Raw genomic sequence first — 15494 nt, 5'->3', positions numbered from 1 at the left:
GAGTGTGGGGCCTGTGTAAGCGCCGCCCTCCTCCCCCGAAAATCTTTCGGCCCCCCTGAAGAGTGCGGCCCCCCAGTTTGCGCACCCCTGCTCTAGCACACAGTATGCTATTGTGCTCTCCCACCCCAAATGGTACCATACAACAGTGTAGTGTCCAATATCTTCTTCCAACTTCTATAATAGGACGGTAACACTGTTCTCACCGTGCGTGATGTGGCTGGGGCTGAAGGGCTAGTGAGGGACACCATCTCCTGGATGGCAAGGCGCAGTTTCAGGCGGTGTAGAGGGTTGCTGATGCCAATCTCACGCTGAATTTCCGTATCAGACAGGTTCGCCATGATCGCTCCGCTTTTCACGTTGGCACGGCAGGCAGCTACATACCAGGCTGGCATTCCTACCCACAGCTGGAGACAGAAATTCAGAGATAGAGAGGCAGTCGGAGAGGTCCACACATGTTCACAAATGATCACCTCAACACAAGACCATGCTTATGTCTCTTCAAGACTAAAGTCCACTTCAGTAAATACCTCCAGCCATGAAACAACGGTGGGTCCATCCCAGGCTGCAAATGGCAGCCCTTGCCTGCAGGCTTCTTCCAGGAGCTCATGCCTGAGAGAGAAGCATGTGAGATGTCAGACACCAAGTCCCAGTCCGTCTCATGATCCCTTACAATACTACCAGACCACTGCTTAGAGTCTGCCTTCAGCCATCACCTGTTCCACAGGTGCACCCATCTCATCAAGTACATCTTATGATTAGTATGCATTATTCTCAGAGATACAGTAGTGCCGACGAGTATTCTAAAACAAATCTGGGGCAAACTGAATGGGACTGCCAGGGACCCCTGCTGTGTTAATCCGATGGGCCATTAGTCTCTGCAGAAATGTCACTGAAATGTTGCAGCATGTACCCAGCATGTACCTGGATCTTGTTGGTGATAGCCCCAGATTTTCCAAGGCAAGTTTTAGAATACTCGTCGGCGCACCTGTACTAAGGGGCCTATTCTATATCCGTGAAGCGGACGATCAGGCTTTTTTTGGCAGAAATTCCCCATTGAAATGTTGTCCAAACAGCTCCATTGGCCGCTTCAGGGCAATAGAATAAGCCCCTAAATGGCTTAATTGAGACAGATATTCAACATATGACGTGCGCAGATGATATAATTTTTTATGTCAATAAATGTCAAATGTTTTTTTTTTTTGTATTTTTAAAAAAAAGATATACCGAGTTTTAGTATTGTCGCACATTTAAACTATTTGTAGACGTAAGTTGATTTGCATTGCACGATGACTCCCAACAGGCCGGTTCGGAGCTACAGCGAGAGGTACACAAACCTGCTTCCTTGTCATTGAGCCCACACAGGAGTGGGCAGTGAGCAATCGGCACTGTGTGTGTGATATAAGATACCATGGCATGTCCCTTCCTGCAAACAGTGCAAAATGAGGCAACTATGTCCTTTACCCAGAGTAGTAGACAACAGTCCACATTTAATGCTGTCAGTGCTTAGCAATGCATGCGATTTTTTACTTGCCCTTACTGTATGTTCTTGACCAAAAGGTATGAACTGTAGTGCTGACTGTTACAGTTAAGTATCAGTACTCCAAGGTAATGGAAGTCTGACTCATTGCACGGACACCTGTCTGTGTTGCATACATTTCAGGCCAGATGTGTCACCACCACAAAAAGATCCAAACAAACTGAAAGTCTAATTCAACCCAACGGCTTGAACATGGATGCGAAGTAGTAGCCCTCGACCTCTGCCCTCTGCCTAATGAGGCCTTCTTGTTTAGAGAACAAAGCTCTGGGCTCTTACCCAGGGTCAGAGAGAGAGAGGAGGGAAGGAGGAAGGAGGGAAAGTAACAGTACCAAGGTGCATGAGGCAACATGACACCAGAGTACTGTAACTGCAGAGGAAACCCAACATTACAGCCCCAACACACTGCACATCCTCCGAGCGCTACACATTTATGGGACTCCAGTTCCATGAAGACAATCAATTCACAAGAAAAACAAGACATGCTGCAAATCCAACTCGTTTTATCACTAGGGAGAAGGAACCAAGTAAAAAAAAAAGAAGCACATAAGCAGCTTTTGTCTGGTGGTATTAATAGTGATGAGGTTGTGATCCCTTAATTTCCCAGGATAGAAGTGAGGTCAGTTTGCATTAAGTGCTTGGTTTTCAGATGCCAATTTGTTTGGTTTTATCATCAAGAGAACCAACATAAATGGAAATACAAATGCATTTCCTAACAAATATTATGTTATGTTAAGTAACACTGTGGTTTAAAACCGTCTTAGAAATGAACATCAGGAAATGAGAATATTGTTCAGTGACCAACATCTAAGAGTCACTCGCTACCATAACGCTGAACCATTAATCTTAATCATGAGAATTTGTCACTGCTACTTCTACTAAGAATTGAAAAAGGCGGACTTACAATGGCAAGCAATTTAAAAGTTGGAATCAATGAACCATGATTGACTGTCTGAAGGCTGCTTTAGAAACCCATAATTCCTCATCAGTTTGCTTTCTGACGGCACCACAAACACAGTCCTCAATATACAACCTCATATGTTCACCCTTGAGCAACACATTCATTAAGACAACTCTCAGACTGTACAGCGTACAAAAGGGCCAACAACACATCTCACTTACTTCTTCTTGTTCCTGCGGTCCTTGTCTACAGGCCCTGCCAGCTTGGACAGTCCCATGGGATCAGGGGAGGTCTCTTCAGAGGGTGTTCCAGCTAAAGATGAGCAATACAAATAATGTAAAAAAGAAAAAAAACAAGGTTAGATACCAAGGCTCCTGGTATGTTTGTCTGAGCAACAAAAATGTCTTCTACATGGGGTTTTTTAAAACATCTAGACATAGGACACAAGGCGTTGTAGACATCTCTCTTACTCAATGGGTTGGACATTTTGCGCCTCCAGATAGACAGAGAAGGGCGGGTAGCTGTGTTGGTCCTTTCTTCCATGTGGTAAAATAACAAAGGAGGGAGAAGGACCAACAAATATTTGATATGGTAGAAGCTTTTGAACCCCTCAGGGTTCTTCATCTCCTCCAGATAAAAATTAATTACCCAATCAATTCCCTTTAAGGCAAACAGGGAATAAAACAGTAGGATGATTTATGATTAAAACACTTTAATAGGCCCATTGCTGGGTTACCAGTTACCCCTTAAAGATTTGCATCTAAAGGTGTTAGATATTTCTCAACACACTCTTGTGATTTGACAATGTTTAGGTGCAGCCTAATGCGAAAGGCAGAATGAATAATGATCTCCAGGCACTGCTTCACTTAATCTCATTCTATCCTTTCACACATTGTTTGGCTAAGTCCATGCATCACTTTAATGCCATGATTTGTCTATTGGAAAGTATCAAAAAAAAAGTATGAATAGGCTCCCTATACCTTCAGCATCTTCTGTCGATGTCTGCTGCCTATCACATGTCTATTAGGAGTTCAAATCAAAGAGAGAACCTCTGACACATTGGCTTACAAAGTGTTAAAGGTCTTAATACATAGAGGACTGAAGAAGTTAAGAGGCATGTAATGGTAGAGGACACCTAACCTACCCTTACAGAGACCCTCAATGTGTGAACCTGTAAAATGTCAGTGTGCTCACCCAGAGAAGAGGATTCACGCCCCATCTGTCCCATGCGCCCCTTCTCCTTCTTGCCAAACAGGCGTCCGATGGAGGACTTGATGCTCTTCTTTTTGGCAGCTTTGTGCAAGGAGTCCTGGCTGCTGCTGTTTGTCCCGCCCAGACCGTCTGCTCCCAGGCTGCGTACAAAGAGAAACATGACATGTTGTCACAGCTCTCAGAGTACACAAGTACTGTGTGTATTGGTAGCCTAATGCTATGAGAAAAAGGATATACGGTACATGTATATGTAGACACAGAATATAATGGACATATTTTCTGATACCTTACATGTGCACAAGCTTTCAAACATCTTCTTTAGATCAAGGTCTGCTCGAAAAGAAACTTTTTACGCACATACTAGAAATCTCCCTGACATAGAGCTGAACATTTTCTATATTGTAATTAGAAACCCCCTCATTTTAAAACATGAAAAGTAGCCATGTTTCTAAAAATGTCTGGCTTCCATATCGTTACCGATAGATACAGTGTTGTTTTAATTTACGTTTCAAAACAGAAAGTGAATCCCTGCGCTTCTCCCTTTGGGATAGCAATCAATGGGGAATATATATATATATATATAAATATATATACAGTGTTCGACAAACCTATACATTTGCTCGCCCCGGGCGAGTGGATTTAACCCCCGGGCGAGTAAATATTGGCCCAAGCAGCACACGTTTGGTACTAGGTGGCGAGTAGATTTTTTTGTGTGGCGAGTAGATTTTTTGGTGATTTGTCAACCACTGTATATATATATATATATTATATATATATATATAACATACACAGAAAAGCGAATACCGCGTCACTACCAATAAATAATGCAATGTCAAAAAAACCTACCTAAATCAGAAAAATATAACTGAAATAGTTGTAACAGAAAAGAAGTATAAGCTATAGGTGGTGCTGGAGGAAAGATTTAAATATGAAAACACAAAAGAAAAAGAAACCTTTGAAATAGCACTCAGACAAATGTTTGCAAAAATAAAAAGGGTACTTTAATTAAATCCAAAAAATAACAGACATACAAACAACTGACTGGTGAGCCTGCCTGACTAAAAATAATTAGTAGACAAAAAATTTTTTTACAGAAAAATATTAAAGAAAAACACAATATAATAGACCCAAAGAGATAGAAAATGTTGCCCTAAAAATACTTGCTCCCTGAGGGAATAAAAATTCCCGCAATGAAGCAATACAGACCGGCCGGTCAGCAGATATGTTATAGGCTGAAAGACATCATAGGTCTATAGTGATAAACTAAGAAAAAATACACAGAAATAACATGAGTGCTGTACTGATAGCAGTGAGAATGTCAGTAACACAAAAATGAACCTAATGCAACTCAAATAATATTGGAGCAAGGGATACATATAGAAAAGTTCATTTAGTGACCCAAATACATAAATAGAAGCAAATGGGAAAACAAAGGGAGAGATGGATAAGCAGAAATACTCAGCTCCTTGGAAATGAAGTACTGCAAACATCAATCAGCACAGCACAGTCCACTGATAAAGTCCAGGCATGTAGGACATTATGATAGTCCAAAATAAGACAAAGGCAGGCAGGGTCAGCAGCAGCAAAAGTTAAAATTAGCCCACTAACGCGTTTCGCCCACAAAGGCTTCCTCACGAGTGGTTTGGGATAGCAATTAATGGGGAATATATATATATATATATATATATATATATATATATATATATACAGTGTTCGACAAACCTATACATTTGCTCGCCCCGGGCGAGTGGATTTAACCCCCGGGCGCGTAAATATTGGCCCAAGCAGCACACGTTTGGTACTAGGTGGCGAGTAGATTTTTTTGTGTGGCGAGTAGATTTTTTGGTGATTTGTCAACCACTGTATATATATATTATATATATATATATATATATATATATATATATATATATACAGTATATATGGTGTAAATACCTATAAGATAAAAGGAGACTTTTGGTTTACATCCTTTAATCAAATAATGCCAAGCCTGCTAACCACGTCAAGGTAAGTCTCTGTATTTACACCATACATATATATATATATATATATATATATATATATTCCCCATTGATTGCTATCCCAAAGGGAGAAGCGCAGGGATTCACTTTCTGTTTTGCACATTTGTATGGCCAATCTCTTCACCAGCTGCATGCTCCTTCCATGGAGAAGCGCAGTGATTATACATTTGTTTTACATTATTTGTTGGGACGATTTTAATCCTTAGCAGCACGCTCCTAGAGGGCAACACTACTATGGTGTAATTAATATATTTAGCCAATCACCTGCAACTGCTTATTGAGCAGTTTGTGGGAGGCCAGCCCCTCCTTCTTCTAGGTATATAATCTCCCAGCAAGGTCCCATAATTTCACTTCACTTGCAGTCATGTGAGTATCTGTACTGGTATATACCAGTTTTTAACTGCACTAGGTTATATAAGCTTATGCTTTGATATTTTAGCCCCTTCTGTGCTTATTTCACATAACACTAGTATGCATTTAGCGTAGGGACCTGCTATAGAGACTTACCTTGACGTGGTTAGCAGGCTTGGCATTATTTGATCAAAGGATGTAAACCAAAAGTCTCCTTTTATCTTATAGGTATTTACACCATACATATATACATATATATATATATATTCCCCATTGATTGCTATCCCAAAGGGAGAAGCGCAGGGATTCACTTTCTGTTTTGCACATTTGTATGGCCAATCCCTTCGCCAGCTTCATGCTCCTTACATGGAGAAGCGCGGTGATTATATATTTGTTTTACATTAATTTACGTTTCATACATGAATGTGGGATGAGTTATAAACACCTACTGCATGTAAGGAAGTACAGGCATTACACACTTGACGTGCATCCGCCAGCCCAACGACCTTGGGTTGAGAGGTCCTGCACTGTGGGATTGAGAAGTTCTAACAGTTTTGTGTGTATTCTTCCCACTATGCGAAGGGACTGCAGAATTCCAACACTAAACACTGCTTTGTTGGGGGATGTAACTAGAATAAGTGAATGAGCAAATAAACTGCACAATAGCTTTCTTCCCGCTGATCTGGGCATGTCATTAAGATGTGTGACTATACTACAGCTTCTGAATTATCTGCAGTGTTCTGGGCCCTAATGCATTTAGTGAGCAACCCAACTATAAGGGTTTGAGATTTTCACTGACCACCTCTTTTGATGCCCGTTTTGGCACCCTGTTGCATATACCTGGCCCGCTGGTCTCTTCCATCCTCCAATGAGGTGGCTTGGAGCGCCAGAGCCTGTGTCATCCTTTCCAATCGTACAGCACGCGGAGTCAAGGGAGGGGTGGTCTCGCACTGCATCAAAGACTTGTCATCGCGGCCATCCTCTTTAGTAATGTGATTCTGCGCAGACCAAGACAGGGGATTGAGGGTTAAGGAGCACCTGACTAGTCGGCTAGTAGAATCCTAGGATACAGAGATTGCTGCAGTTCCTCCAATGAACACCAGAGGACAGTGCACTGACAGGCGTTACACTGCCTAATACAAAAAGATCGATGGTCAAGCTCACACTGCAATAAGGATAATTGAAAAGTATGGGGATCATTTATCAAGCTAAATTAGGGATTCCACTTGGATCAATATCACCCAAACATGCCAAACCAGTTCAAGTTGTCCAATTAGTTGTACGCACAATTGCAACTGCAGTGACCCGGCTACCACAATCTGATTCATAATTAGGTTGGGATATTAAAAAGATCTGGACTTTTAATAGGTAGATAGCTCCCAATGCAGCTTCAGGCACTTTGGAATAGGAGATTTAAGAGCCGAATTTAAGCCCCAGGCTAATTCATCCTGCTGGTGTGATCAGAAATTGTAAAGTGACACCCACCTGGCTGCACATCCTCCAACGGGCCAGGGGTGCTCAACTCCAGTCCTACAGACCCGCCAACAGGTCAGGTTTTCAGGATATCCCAGCTTCAGCACAAGTGGTTCAATCAGTGCGAGCCATCTGTGCTGAAGCAGAGACCTCCAGAAAAACTGACCTGTTGGCGGGTCTTGAGGACTGGAGCACCACTGGTCTAACCAAGACGTAAATAGTTTAAATAAATAGGAATAAAATAAAATGAATTAAAAAATGAAGCCTGACATATGTTGCATCACTTTAGAATTTCCTTATTTACCTGTAAAATTTCATAAAAACCCACATTAGTCTTTATTTTAACTCTCACTTCTAAAAAATAAAATTAAAAAAAAAGTGTTTTCATTCTAAAAAGCACAATCCCATTGAAGACCGAGGGAAAGCACTGGGACACAATTTTCAAAATGTGCACATCACAAATAAAAAGAGAGACCCAATTTGCCCATGTTCAATGATCTCTATGGAAAGACGGCAAACAGAATGACTTAACACTACCGCACGACATCCACACCCACCACCAAGGCAAGTGTTTCTGCTGTGCGGAAAATGAAGTAGAAAGACTCTTACAAATTTCTCTCCTTCCCTGGCTGGGCTGTGAGGGGTGAGGCGTGGGGTGGAGTGCCCACTGCTGGGTGGAGAGGGGCTGGCCAGAGTGGAGGTGGTTAGGGAGGTTGGGATGGAGCTGGCGGGGCTGGCGGAGCGATAGCGTCCCAGTGATCCATCCAGAGTGCCGCTGGTGACCCGGCTCTCAATTTCCTCAGCGCGCAGCTCTGTGGTTTCCTTCTCCTCCTGGATTAACCTGCCGGGGAGTACGCACTGTAAGTGAGGGAGGTAACGAGGGGAAGGGAAAGGGCATCCAAGCGGCTGAAGAGGACATCTTTACTCACTTGATCTCTTTGTTGATGGCCTCCAGCTGCTCCTGCAACATGATTGCCAGTGTCTGCACATCCGTCTGGCCGCTGGGAGACAACAGGTCAGCTGAGCTGAAGATGGTATCTCTGTCATCTTCGTCAGAGCCGTCCATGTCACTCTCGAACGCCTGCACCACGTTGGCCAACACGTTAGCCTGCTGTGCCCGCTCCCAGTCCTGCTCATCCAGTGTTCGGATCTAAGGGAGAAGGGGGAATGCAAGAGAGGAAGGAATTAAAATCAACTTTCCCCATCTACTGCGGCAACTCAAAAACTACAGCTTACACTGCGCCTTCGCAAGTGCGCACTGAGGAACCGAGAGCTGCCCCATCCGCCTAGGTCTCCAACCCAGGCAACTGGTTAGTGATATGAATTTGCCGGTGGAAGAAAATGTTCCGAGAGGAATAACAGGAGCCTCAGATTAAACATCTGTGAATAGCGTTTAAGAATAGAGAACCAATTATTACTTAGAACTGGGGTTCTCATCTCCAGTCCTCAAGGGCCACCAACTGGTCAGCTTTTCCGGATATCCCTGCTTCAGCACAGGTGGCTCAGTCGAAGACTGAACCACTTGTGCTGAAGCAGGGATATCTTTAAAACCTGACTTGTTGGTGGCCCTTGAGGACTGGAGTTGCCCACCTCTGGTGTAACGCCACAGTTCGGTATGATTTAACTAACCTAGCATTATTTTTCTCTCCTATCTTCTCCTTCTCCACTTTAGTTACAGTCCTACAGCACATCAGGTTCTGGATTGGTCGTACTTCACGTTATCGGATAAGAGAACGCAACGTTCCGCTACAATAACACGACGTTACGCCTGTGCTGCCGAGGCTGTTTCGGCATATAATTAGCTTTGCGGATATGCGTTAACCACAGTGAACATCGCATCCGTCCCTGTTTTAAGTAACGTCACTTTATGATCCCCCTGATTGAAATGTGTGCATCTAGCTTGCGGTGCCTGCAGAAAATTGTTTCTATTTTACATGTAAAGTTTTTCATGCAATGCGCATCCACGCTGCCATGTGTATATCTATCTGAGCTAACAAATAAAGTTTTTAAGTTTTTGGGTTCTAAGAGACACATTTATCAAGTGCCTGTTACACGTTATCATACCCTTTCCAGTGTTAACTCCCCTTGACTTGAATAGGAGTGAATACCAGAACGTGTGCTATAACCCGTACAGGCACTTGACACGTGTGCCTAAGAGAGCCCGAATATAGATACTTGTTCCTTTCGTTCATTTTATTCATTTATTATTTGGGGGGTACTCCTGATGAAGCACGCTGCAGCTCAACGCCCTCACCCATTGGCTGGGACAGAAGAACCAGGAAGCGCGAGCGGAGGAGAGACCTGCCGAGTGCTGGTGCAGTCCGGATGCCACATCAGCGCCAGCCACGGCTACCCGCTTGCTGCTTGTGGTTAGTATCTGTGCCCCCCCCCCTTTATTGTTCTTATAATCATTTGTAGCTGAACACTGCAATTGAGGGTTTTTTAGGCGAACTTGGTTTTTGGTGTAGGCTTCATAGAAGCTAGTGTCAGTCAGTCCAGTATCCTGGTGGGGAAGGGATTTGGCATTTTATTTCATTGTTGTGTATTGTGCTAAGAATGTTCTTATTTTTTTGTAATTGTGCAATTTAGTTGTATTTTAGTTATCATATGTGTGGTCATTTGACCAGATATTAAATTGTTATATTTTAATACTGATCCCTGGTGCGCTGTGTGTGCATTTTCTTGAGCAAAGTTCATTGTCTGATATTTTTGGTTTTAGTTATTTTACATTCTCCCCTCCCCAAAAAAATCTTAAGGGTACTTACATGGGATGAAATCCAGAAAGAAAGCACAAGAGGAAAAACACATCAATTTGAGCGTGTACAAGGTGTTTTAGGGGAGCAATAAACACAAGGAGTAGGATTTACATCATAGTTTATACCCGTTCTGCTCTAATGTTTGTCTGATAAGACATGAGATCAGATGCTACTTAGCAAAAGCAAACCACCAATACAGCTACAGGTCCCAGAACAACCGGAGCCAGGGGCGGGCAACTCCAGTTCTCAAAGGCCACCAACAGGTCAGGTTTTCAGGATATCCCTGCTTCAGCACAAGTGGCTCCGCCTGTGCGGAAGCTGGGATATCCCGAAAACCTGACCTGTTGTTGGCTCTTGAGAACTGGAGTTGGCCACCCCTGCCCTAGGGGGATAAAGGCAGCGGAAGCGCAAAATAGGACCAAAAAATACCAAAGGGAACAATTCTTTTCACAAACTTCCCAAACATGCACGAGGAAATAAGACCGGAGGTGAGTATGTGCACCAGCCGGTTTAAAACATCTGACACAACAGAAAGGTGCAAGACTTCAATAAAACCACAAATTATTTGCGGGCGTAGTGCTCTGTTCCAAGCAGTGTTGCTGAGCATTCTGTTCTGGTCCAAAACCGCTGCCAGGGCAAGACAATACAATGTACCATCTTCCCACCGACACACGCGCAGTCATTCCTGCAGCTACTATTGCATCTCAGACTCCGCTGTATCCGAGGACAGACTGCAGGACAGTTCTTCATACCAAATATTTGGCAAAAAATGTGTTATAATACGAAATTAATTTTGCAGAAAGAATTAAAGAAATGCAAACTCCTCCCCCCCTTCCCCCCTTCCCCCATCCTTCTCCTTCCCCGTAGAGATGATTTCGAGGATTTGAGCTTCGGCGCCCACAGGCACTTATGTGACAACAGAAGATCTAAGGCGGCGTCCATGTTGCCGAAGACCGCGCGGAGGCGGTGCGATCACATTGCATTAAGGCAATGATCGCGCCCATAGACCGCGCATGCGCGAGCGCGCGACAGCAAGAGGGGGCGCACGGTGCGCGAAGTATCAGTTCAAACTGGTTCCTCGGCGCGACGGCCAGGTCACGTGTGCGGTTCGCCCAATGAGGGCGAAACCAGCTCTGTGATGTCACAGACATGCCCCTAGACACGACCCCCCACCTTGGCCAGAAAACGCTCCCGCTAAAACGCGGGTGACGTCACGCACGCGCACACGCCTCCGCGCGGTCTTCGGCAGCATGGACGCAGCCTCAGAAACACATCCGATTTTAACTGCTTCCCTGCCAGAGCGACCAGTCACATCATACATGGAAAGTAGAACACTAAACAGAGACAAATAAAAGAAAGCACTGGAAAATAAAAAGCACTAGTTTATTTTCCTGGAATAGGAATGGTTAATGCCAGGTCAGGCAGAATTGTCCATCAAGTTACAGATCTAATCTCCCACAGTGCAAGTACTGCAAGGCTTTAACATCACACACTCACTGCATCCAGGTGCATGTGTCCTCCTTTCTGTCCATGAATAGATGTTGTCCTTCTTATAACTGCCTTTCATTTAAAATCCTATGTTTTTCTCCCTCAATAAATCAGGTGTGTAGTATAAGGCCTGGGACATTGTGATTTTGCCCGTGCGGAGGCGCGCTGAGGCTCAGGGAAAGCGGTGCTTTCCTGGGCCTTACACAGCGCGCCGTCCGTGGGCGGGTCTGGGGGCGGGCCAGTGACGTCACGGAGCTGGTTCGCCCTCATTGGGCGAACCTCTCACGTGACCGGCCCTGCGCTCCGGCGAGCGCCAAATTTAAAAACTCTGTCAGACACACGCTTCCCCAAGCGTGCGGACGCGTGCGCGAGCCCCTGCTAAAGCCGCTCTCATTGCGGCTGCAGGGGCTCAGTGCCGAGCAGCAGCGCGCCTCAGCACGGGTCAGCGCATAAGCGCTGACCATGCCCGAGGCCTTAGATAACTTGTTGCAGTTTGTTTCAAATCTTTATGCCCCTTGGAATGATTTTGTAACGCATTAAGCTCCCTTGGGTTGCTAAAACAACCATACTTCCTCTTTTGAAATAGGCAGCCCTATCGGTGCCCTGGGAAGCAGGATCTTCACCGATCGATAGCTTCTTAACTCATTGCATTTCCGCACAGGTAAGGAACTGCTGCATTTATTAAAACAAACACCAACAACAACAATAAAACGGCCAGAGGCAAAGCCAGTATAAAGCTAAAAACCAAGAATAAACCTCAACATTAAATGTATATTATTTATTCATGGATAATATGACAAATGTTTAGGAATTCTCATGCACCTTCAACAGGGAATACGGAAGCCTCTGCATTATCAGGCATGAATAAGTGTATTTGTAAAGTATAAATAGCACACTTTCCCAGCTAGCTCAAACTTCTACACCCACCACATCATGAATATATATTTATGTCAAAAAGAGAGCTACTGGGCGTGGCAAATTTATACAACAAAAGACAGGGGTGCCCAATGCTACATCCAATTGACAAAACGTATATGGTAAATAGTATAAAGTTTAAATACTTCAATAATAATAATAATAACTTGCTTATTTAGTTTAACCCTTTGGCCAAAGTGTCACAAGCCCGAAAGACCTCCCAAGTTCACAGTGTAGTGTAGGACCTGCATTTTTGGTTATAGCATGACGTTTGGTATGCAGGCTTGCGACGCTTTGGCCAAAGGGTTAAACTAAATAACCAAGTTATTATTATTGAAGTATTTAAACTTTATACTATTTACCATATATGTTTTGTCAATTGGACGGAGCATTGGGCACCCCTGTCTCTTGTTGTATATTTGTAAAGTATACAAGAAATGCCCAGCTTCTAGATATCAACTGTATGTTTTTGCGAACAGCTACTGCCTGTGTTATACCAGTCAGAGGCGCCCGCATCTCTTTCCTTGTGGCGTGTTCAGTCTGCGTCACGCTGGAGTATACTACCTTGGATCTTTTATTTTCAGTATGGCTGCGCCATTGAGGACGCTTCAGTGTATACTGTAGGCACCCTGGCTGCGTATCATGGTCCATTTAGTGTACTGCACTCTGCACCAGTGCTGAAGGGCAATTAGTGGCACTATTTTACATTGCAATGTACCCTAGAGCAGGGGCAGGCTGGCCAAGGAGGCGATTGCATCCCGGGGACGGTTAGGAGTGAACATTTCGGGCCGGTGGCAGACAGGAGAGGAGAAAGATCTCTGTGCAGCAGCTCTCCGACTCCGGCCATTAGGTGGCGCTGCAGAGCTGACGTCACAGCTCCTCTCCTGGGCTGGCTGCTCTACCGTGTACTGGCAATGGTGTATATATAGGTGTACATGTCATGTATGTAAACATATGTATTGGGGTACGCACAGCAGAATAGCTTGTCTGGGTGCAACTATAACTGAATTGAATAGTCAATAAGTAGAAAAAAAAAAGTCTGCCACTCCACAGAACTTGAAAAAAAAAATGCTAAATAACTATTTATTGAATCAATGTTTCGGCTTATATGGCTTTCTTGAGAAAGGCTCGTCTATAAGCCGAAACATTGATTAAGTAAATTACCATTTTGCATTTTTTTCCAAGTCCTGTGAGTGCTTGAATTTTTTCTACATATATACATGCATACAACAAACCCAAGCACTCAGAGGAATTGGAAAAAAATGCAAAATTGTATATATGATGCAATGATGGTGTGTGTGTTTATGTGTGTATATGATGCATGGATGGTGTGTGTGTATGTGTGTATATATGAAGCATGGATTGTGTGCGTGTGTATGTGTGTATATATGATGCATGGATGGTGTGTGTGCGTGCATGTGTGTATATATGATGCATGGATGGTGTGTGCGTGTGTATGTGTGTATATATGATGCATGGATGGTGTGTGCGTGTGTATATATGATGCATGGATGGTGTGTGCATGTATATATGATGCATGGATGGTGTGTGCGTGTGTATGTGTGTATATATGATGCATGGATGGTGTGTGCGTGTGTATATATGATGCATGGATGGTGTGTGTGTGTGTATGTGTGCATGCGTGTGTGCATATCGTGCATTTGGTCTGTGCGTATGTGGTATGTGTATATATATATGTCTCTGGTTATATAGTGTGTGGGCCGTCTGGTTTTTGGGCCAGCTTGTTGAGCATGCCCCCATGGGTTAAAGTTCGCCAGCCGGATCCTGCCCTAGGCCTAGATCCTCCAGCAAAGAAATCAAGAATGATACCACCCAGCACAGAAATCCATTGCAGAGTCTTCCAATATATGCAGGTTAAGAACTCCACAGATGTGACTGACCTTTCATAGAAACATAAGACTATTGTACATTTCTCCCAGCATGGCTGAACAGGCCGTTCCTCGTACTGTACCTTGGTTGGATCATCTTTCATAGCCGCCCAGCGTCCTTTCTTGGGCCGTCTGATCACAGCTGTGCTGCTGTAGTGATCCATGTGGCTGCCCATGGGTAATGTTGGTGCTTGGGAGTAGCGCAACTCTAGCGCACTTCCAGGGAGAGACCTGCAATGAATGGAAAAGGAGGATCAGGGTGGTTTCTGTTTATATAAATCACCATTTACTTAACATGGCTACTAAAATGACTTCCAAGAATCACATAACACTTCTTGGATCACTCATTTTGGTCCCCGTTACTGCTACATCATATCCCTTTAGAGTCAGCTCTCCAAGTGCATCACCATATAGTGAAGACATGTTCTTGAAAGCCAAAATAACACAGAATGCAGAAGGTGAACGGCGCAAAAAGAGAATGAAGCCTCGTGAGGATAGCGCACATGAGAAATGGACAGCGAGAGGCAAGAGGGATGCAGTGCAAATGTGGGAGGTAACGATGTAAGGTAATGAGATTGCACTACTAAAATATGAGAGTGCCCTCTAATGAGGAAAATGTTGGGGGAGGGGAGCATCTTAAAGCAGCAGAGCGACCTGGAATACATACATTAAAAATAAAACAAATAGTGCAAGTTCTTTGCCTGGGTGTTTCATGTACCATTTTGCTCATGAAAATTCTCTATAAAACCATTCAAGGCCGCTGACTGGGAGGGAGAGCTGGGACAACTGTCCCGGACCTGGTGATTGCAGGGAGGGCCCGGCCGGCCAGTGCAGAAAGTTGGGTCGAACCAGAGGTCAGGCCCAACTTCTGCGTTCGGTTGACGGACCTCAGATTGCTGCTGGGCGAGCCGCTTTGGAAGTCATGGTATGGGCATAGAGGTGTGGGGGGGGGGG

At 44.2% G+C, this 15494-nt stretch overlaps 1 protein-coding gene across 5 annotated transcripts in view; it reads right to left on the bottom strand.

The window, feature by feature from the left end:
- PPFIA3 (PPFI scaffold protein A3) overlaps positions 1–15494 on the bottom strand; it is a 70867-nt gene that overhangs the window by 15791 nt on the left and 39582 nt on the right. For 4 of the 5 annotated variants that reach the window (XM_075605637.1, XM_075605636.1, XM_075605639.1 and 1 more), the window contains 8 exons: positions 14624–14771; positions 8422–8642; positions 8102–8333; positions 6860–7017; positions 3630–3787; positions 2657–2747; positions 528–609; positions 204–404 (listed from right to left, as the gene is read on the bottom strand). In XM_075605637.1, the coding sequence (XP_075461752.1) occupies positions 204–404; positions 528–609; positions 2657–2747; positions 3630–3787; positions 6860–7017; positions 8102–8333; positions 8422–8642; positions 14624–14771 (1291 nt within the window). The remainder of the gene's footprint in view (positions 1–203; positions 405–527; positions 610–2656; positions 2748–3629; positions 3788–6859; positions 7018–8101; positions 8334–8421; positions 8643–14623; positions 14772–15494) is intronic. The other variant, XM_075605638.1, reaches the window with a different exon arrangement.

The sequence above is a fragment of the Ascaphus truei genome, chromosome 6, assembly GCF_040206685.1.
Source record: "Ascaphus truei isolate aAscTru1 chromosome 6, aAscTru1.hap1, whole genome shotgun sequence".
Lineage (NCBI taxonomy): Eukaryota > Metazoa > Chordata > Amphibia > Anura > Ascaphidae > Ascaphus > Ascaphus truei.
The sequence above is the reverse complement of the archived record's forward strand: the minus strand, read 5'-3'. Positions and strand labels throughout refer to the sequence as shown.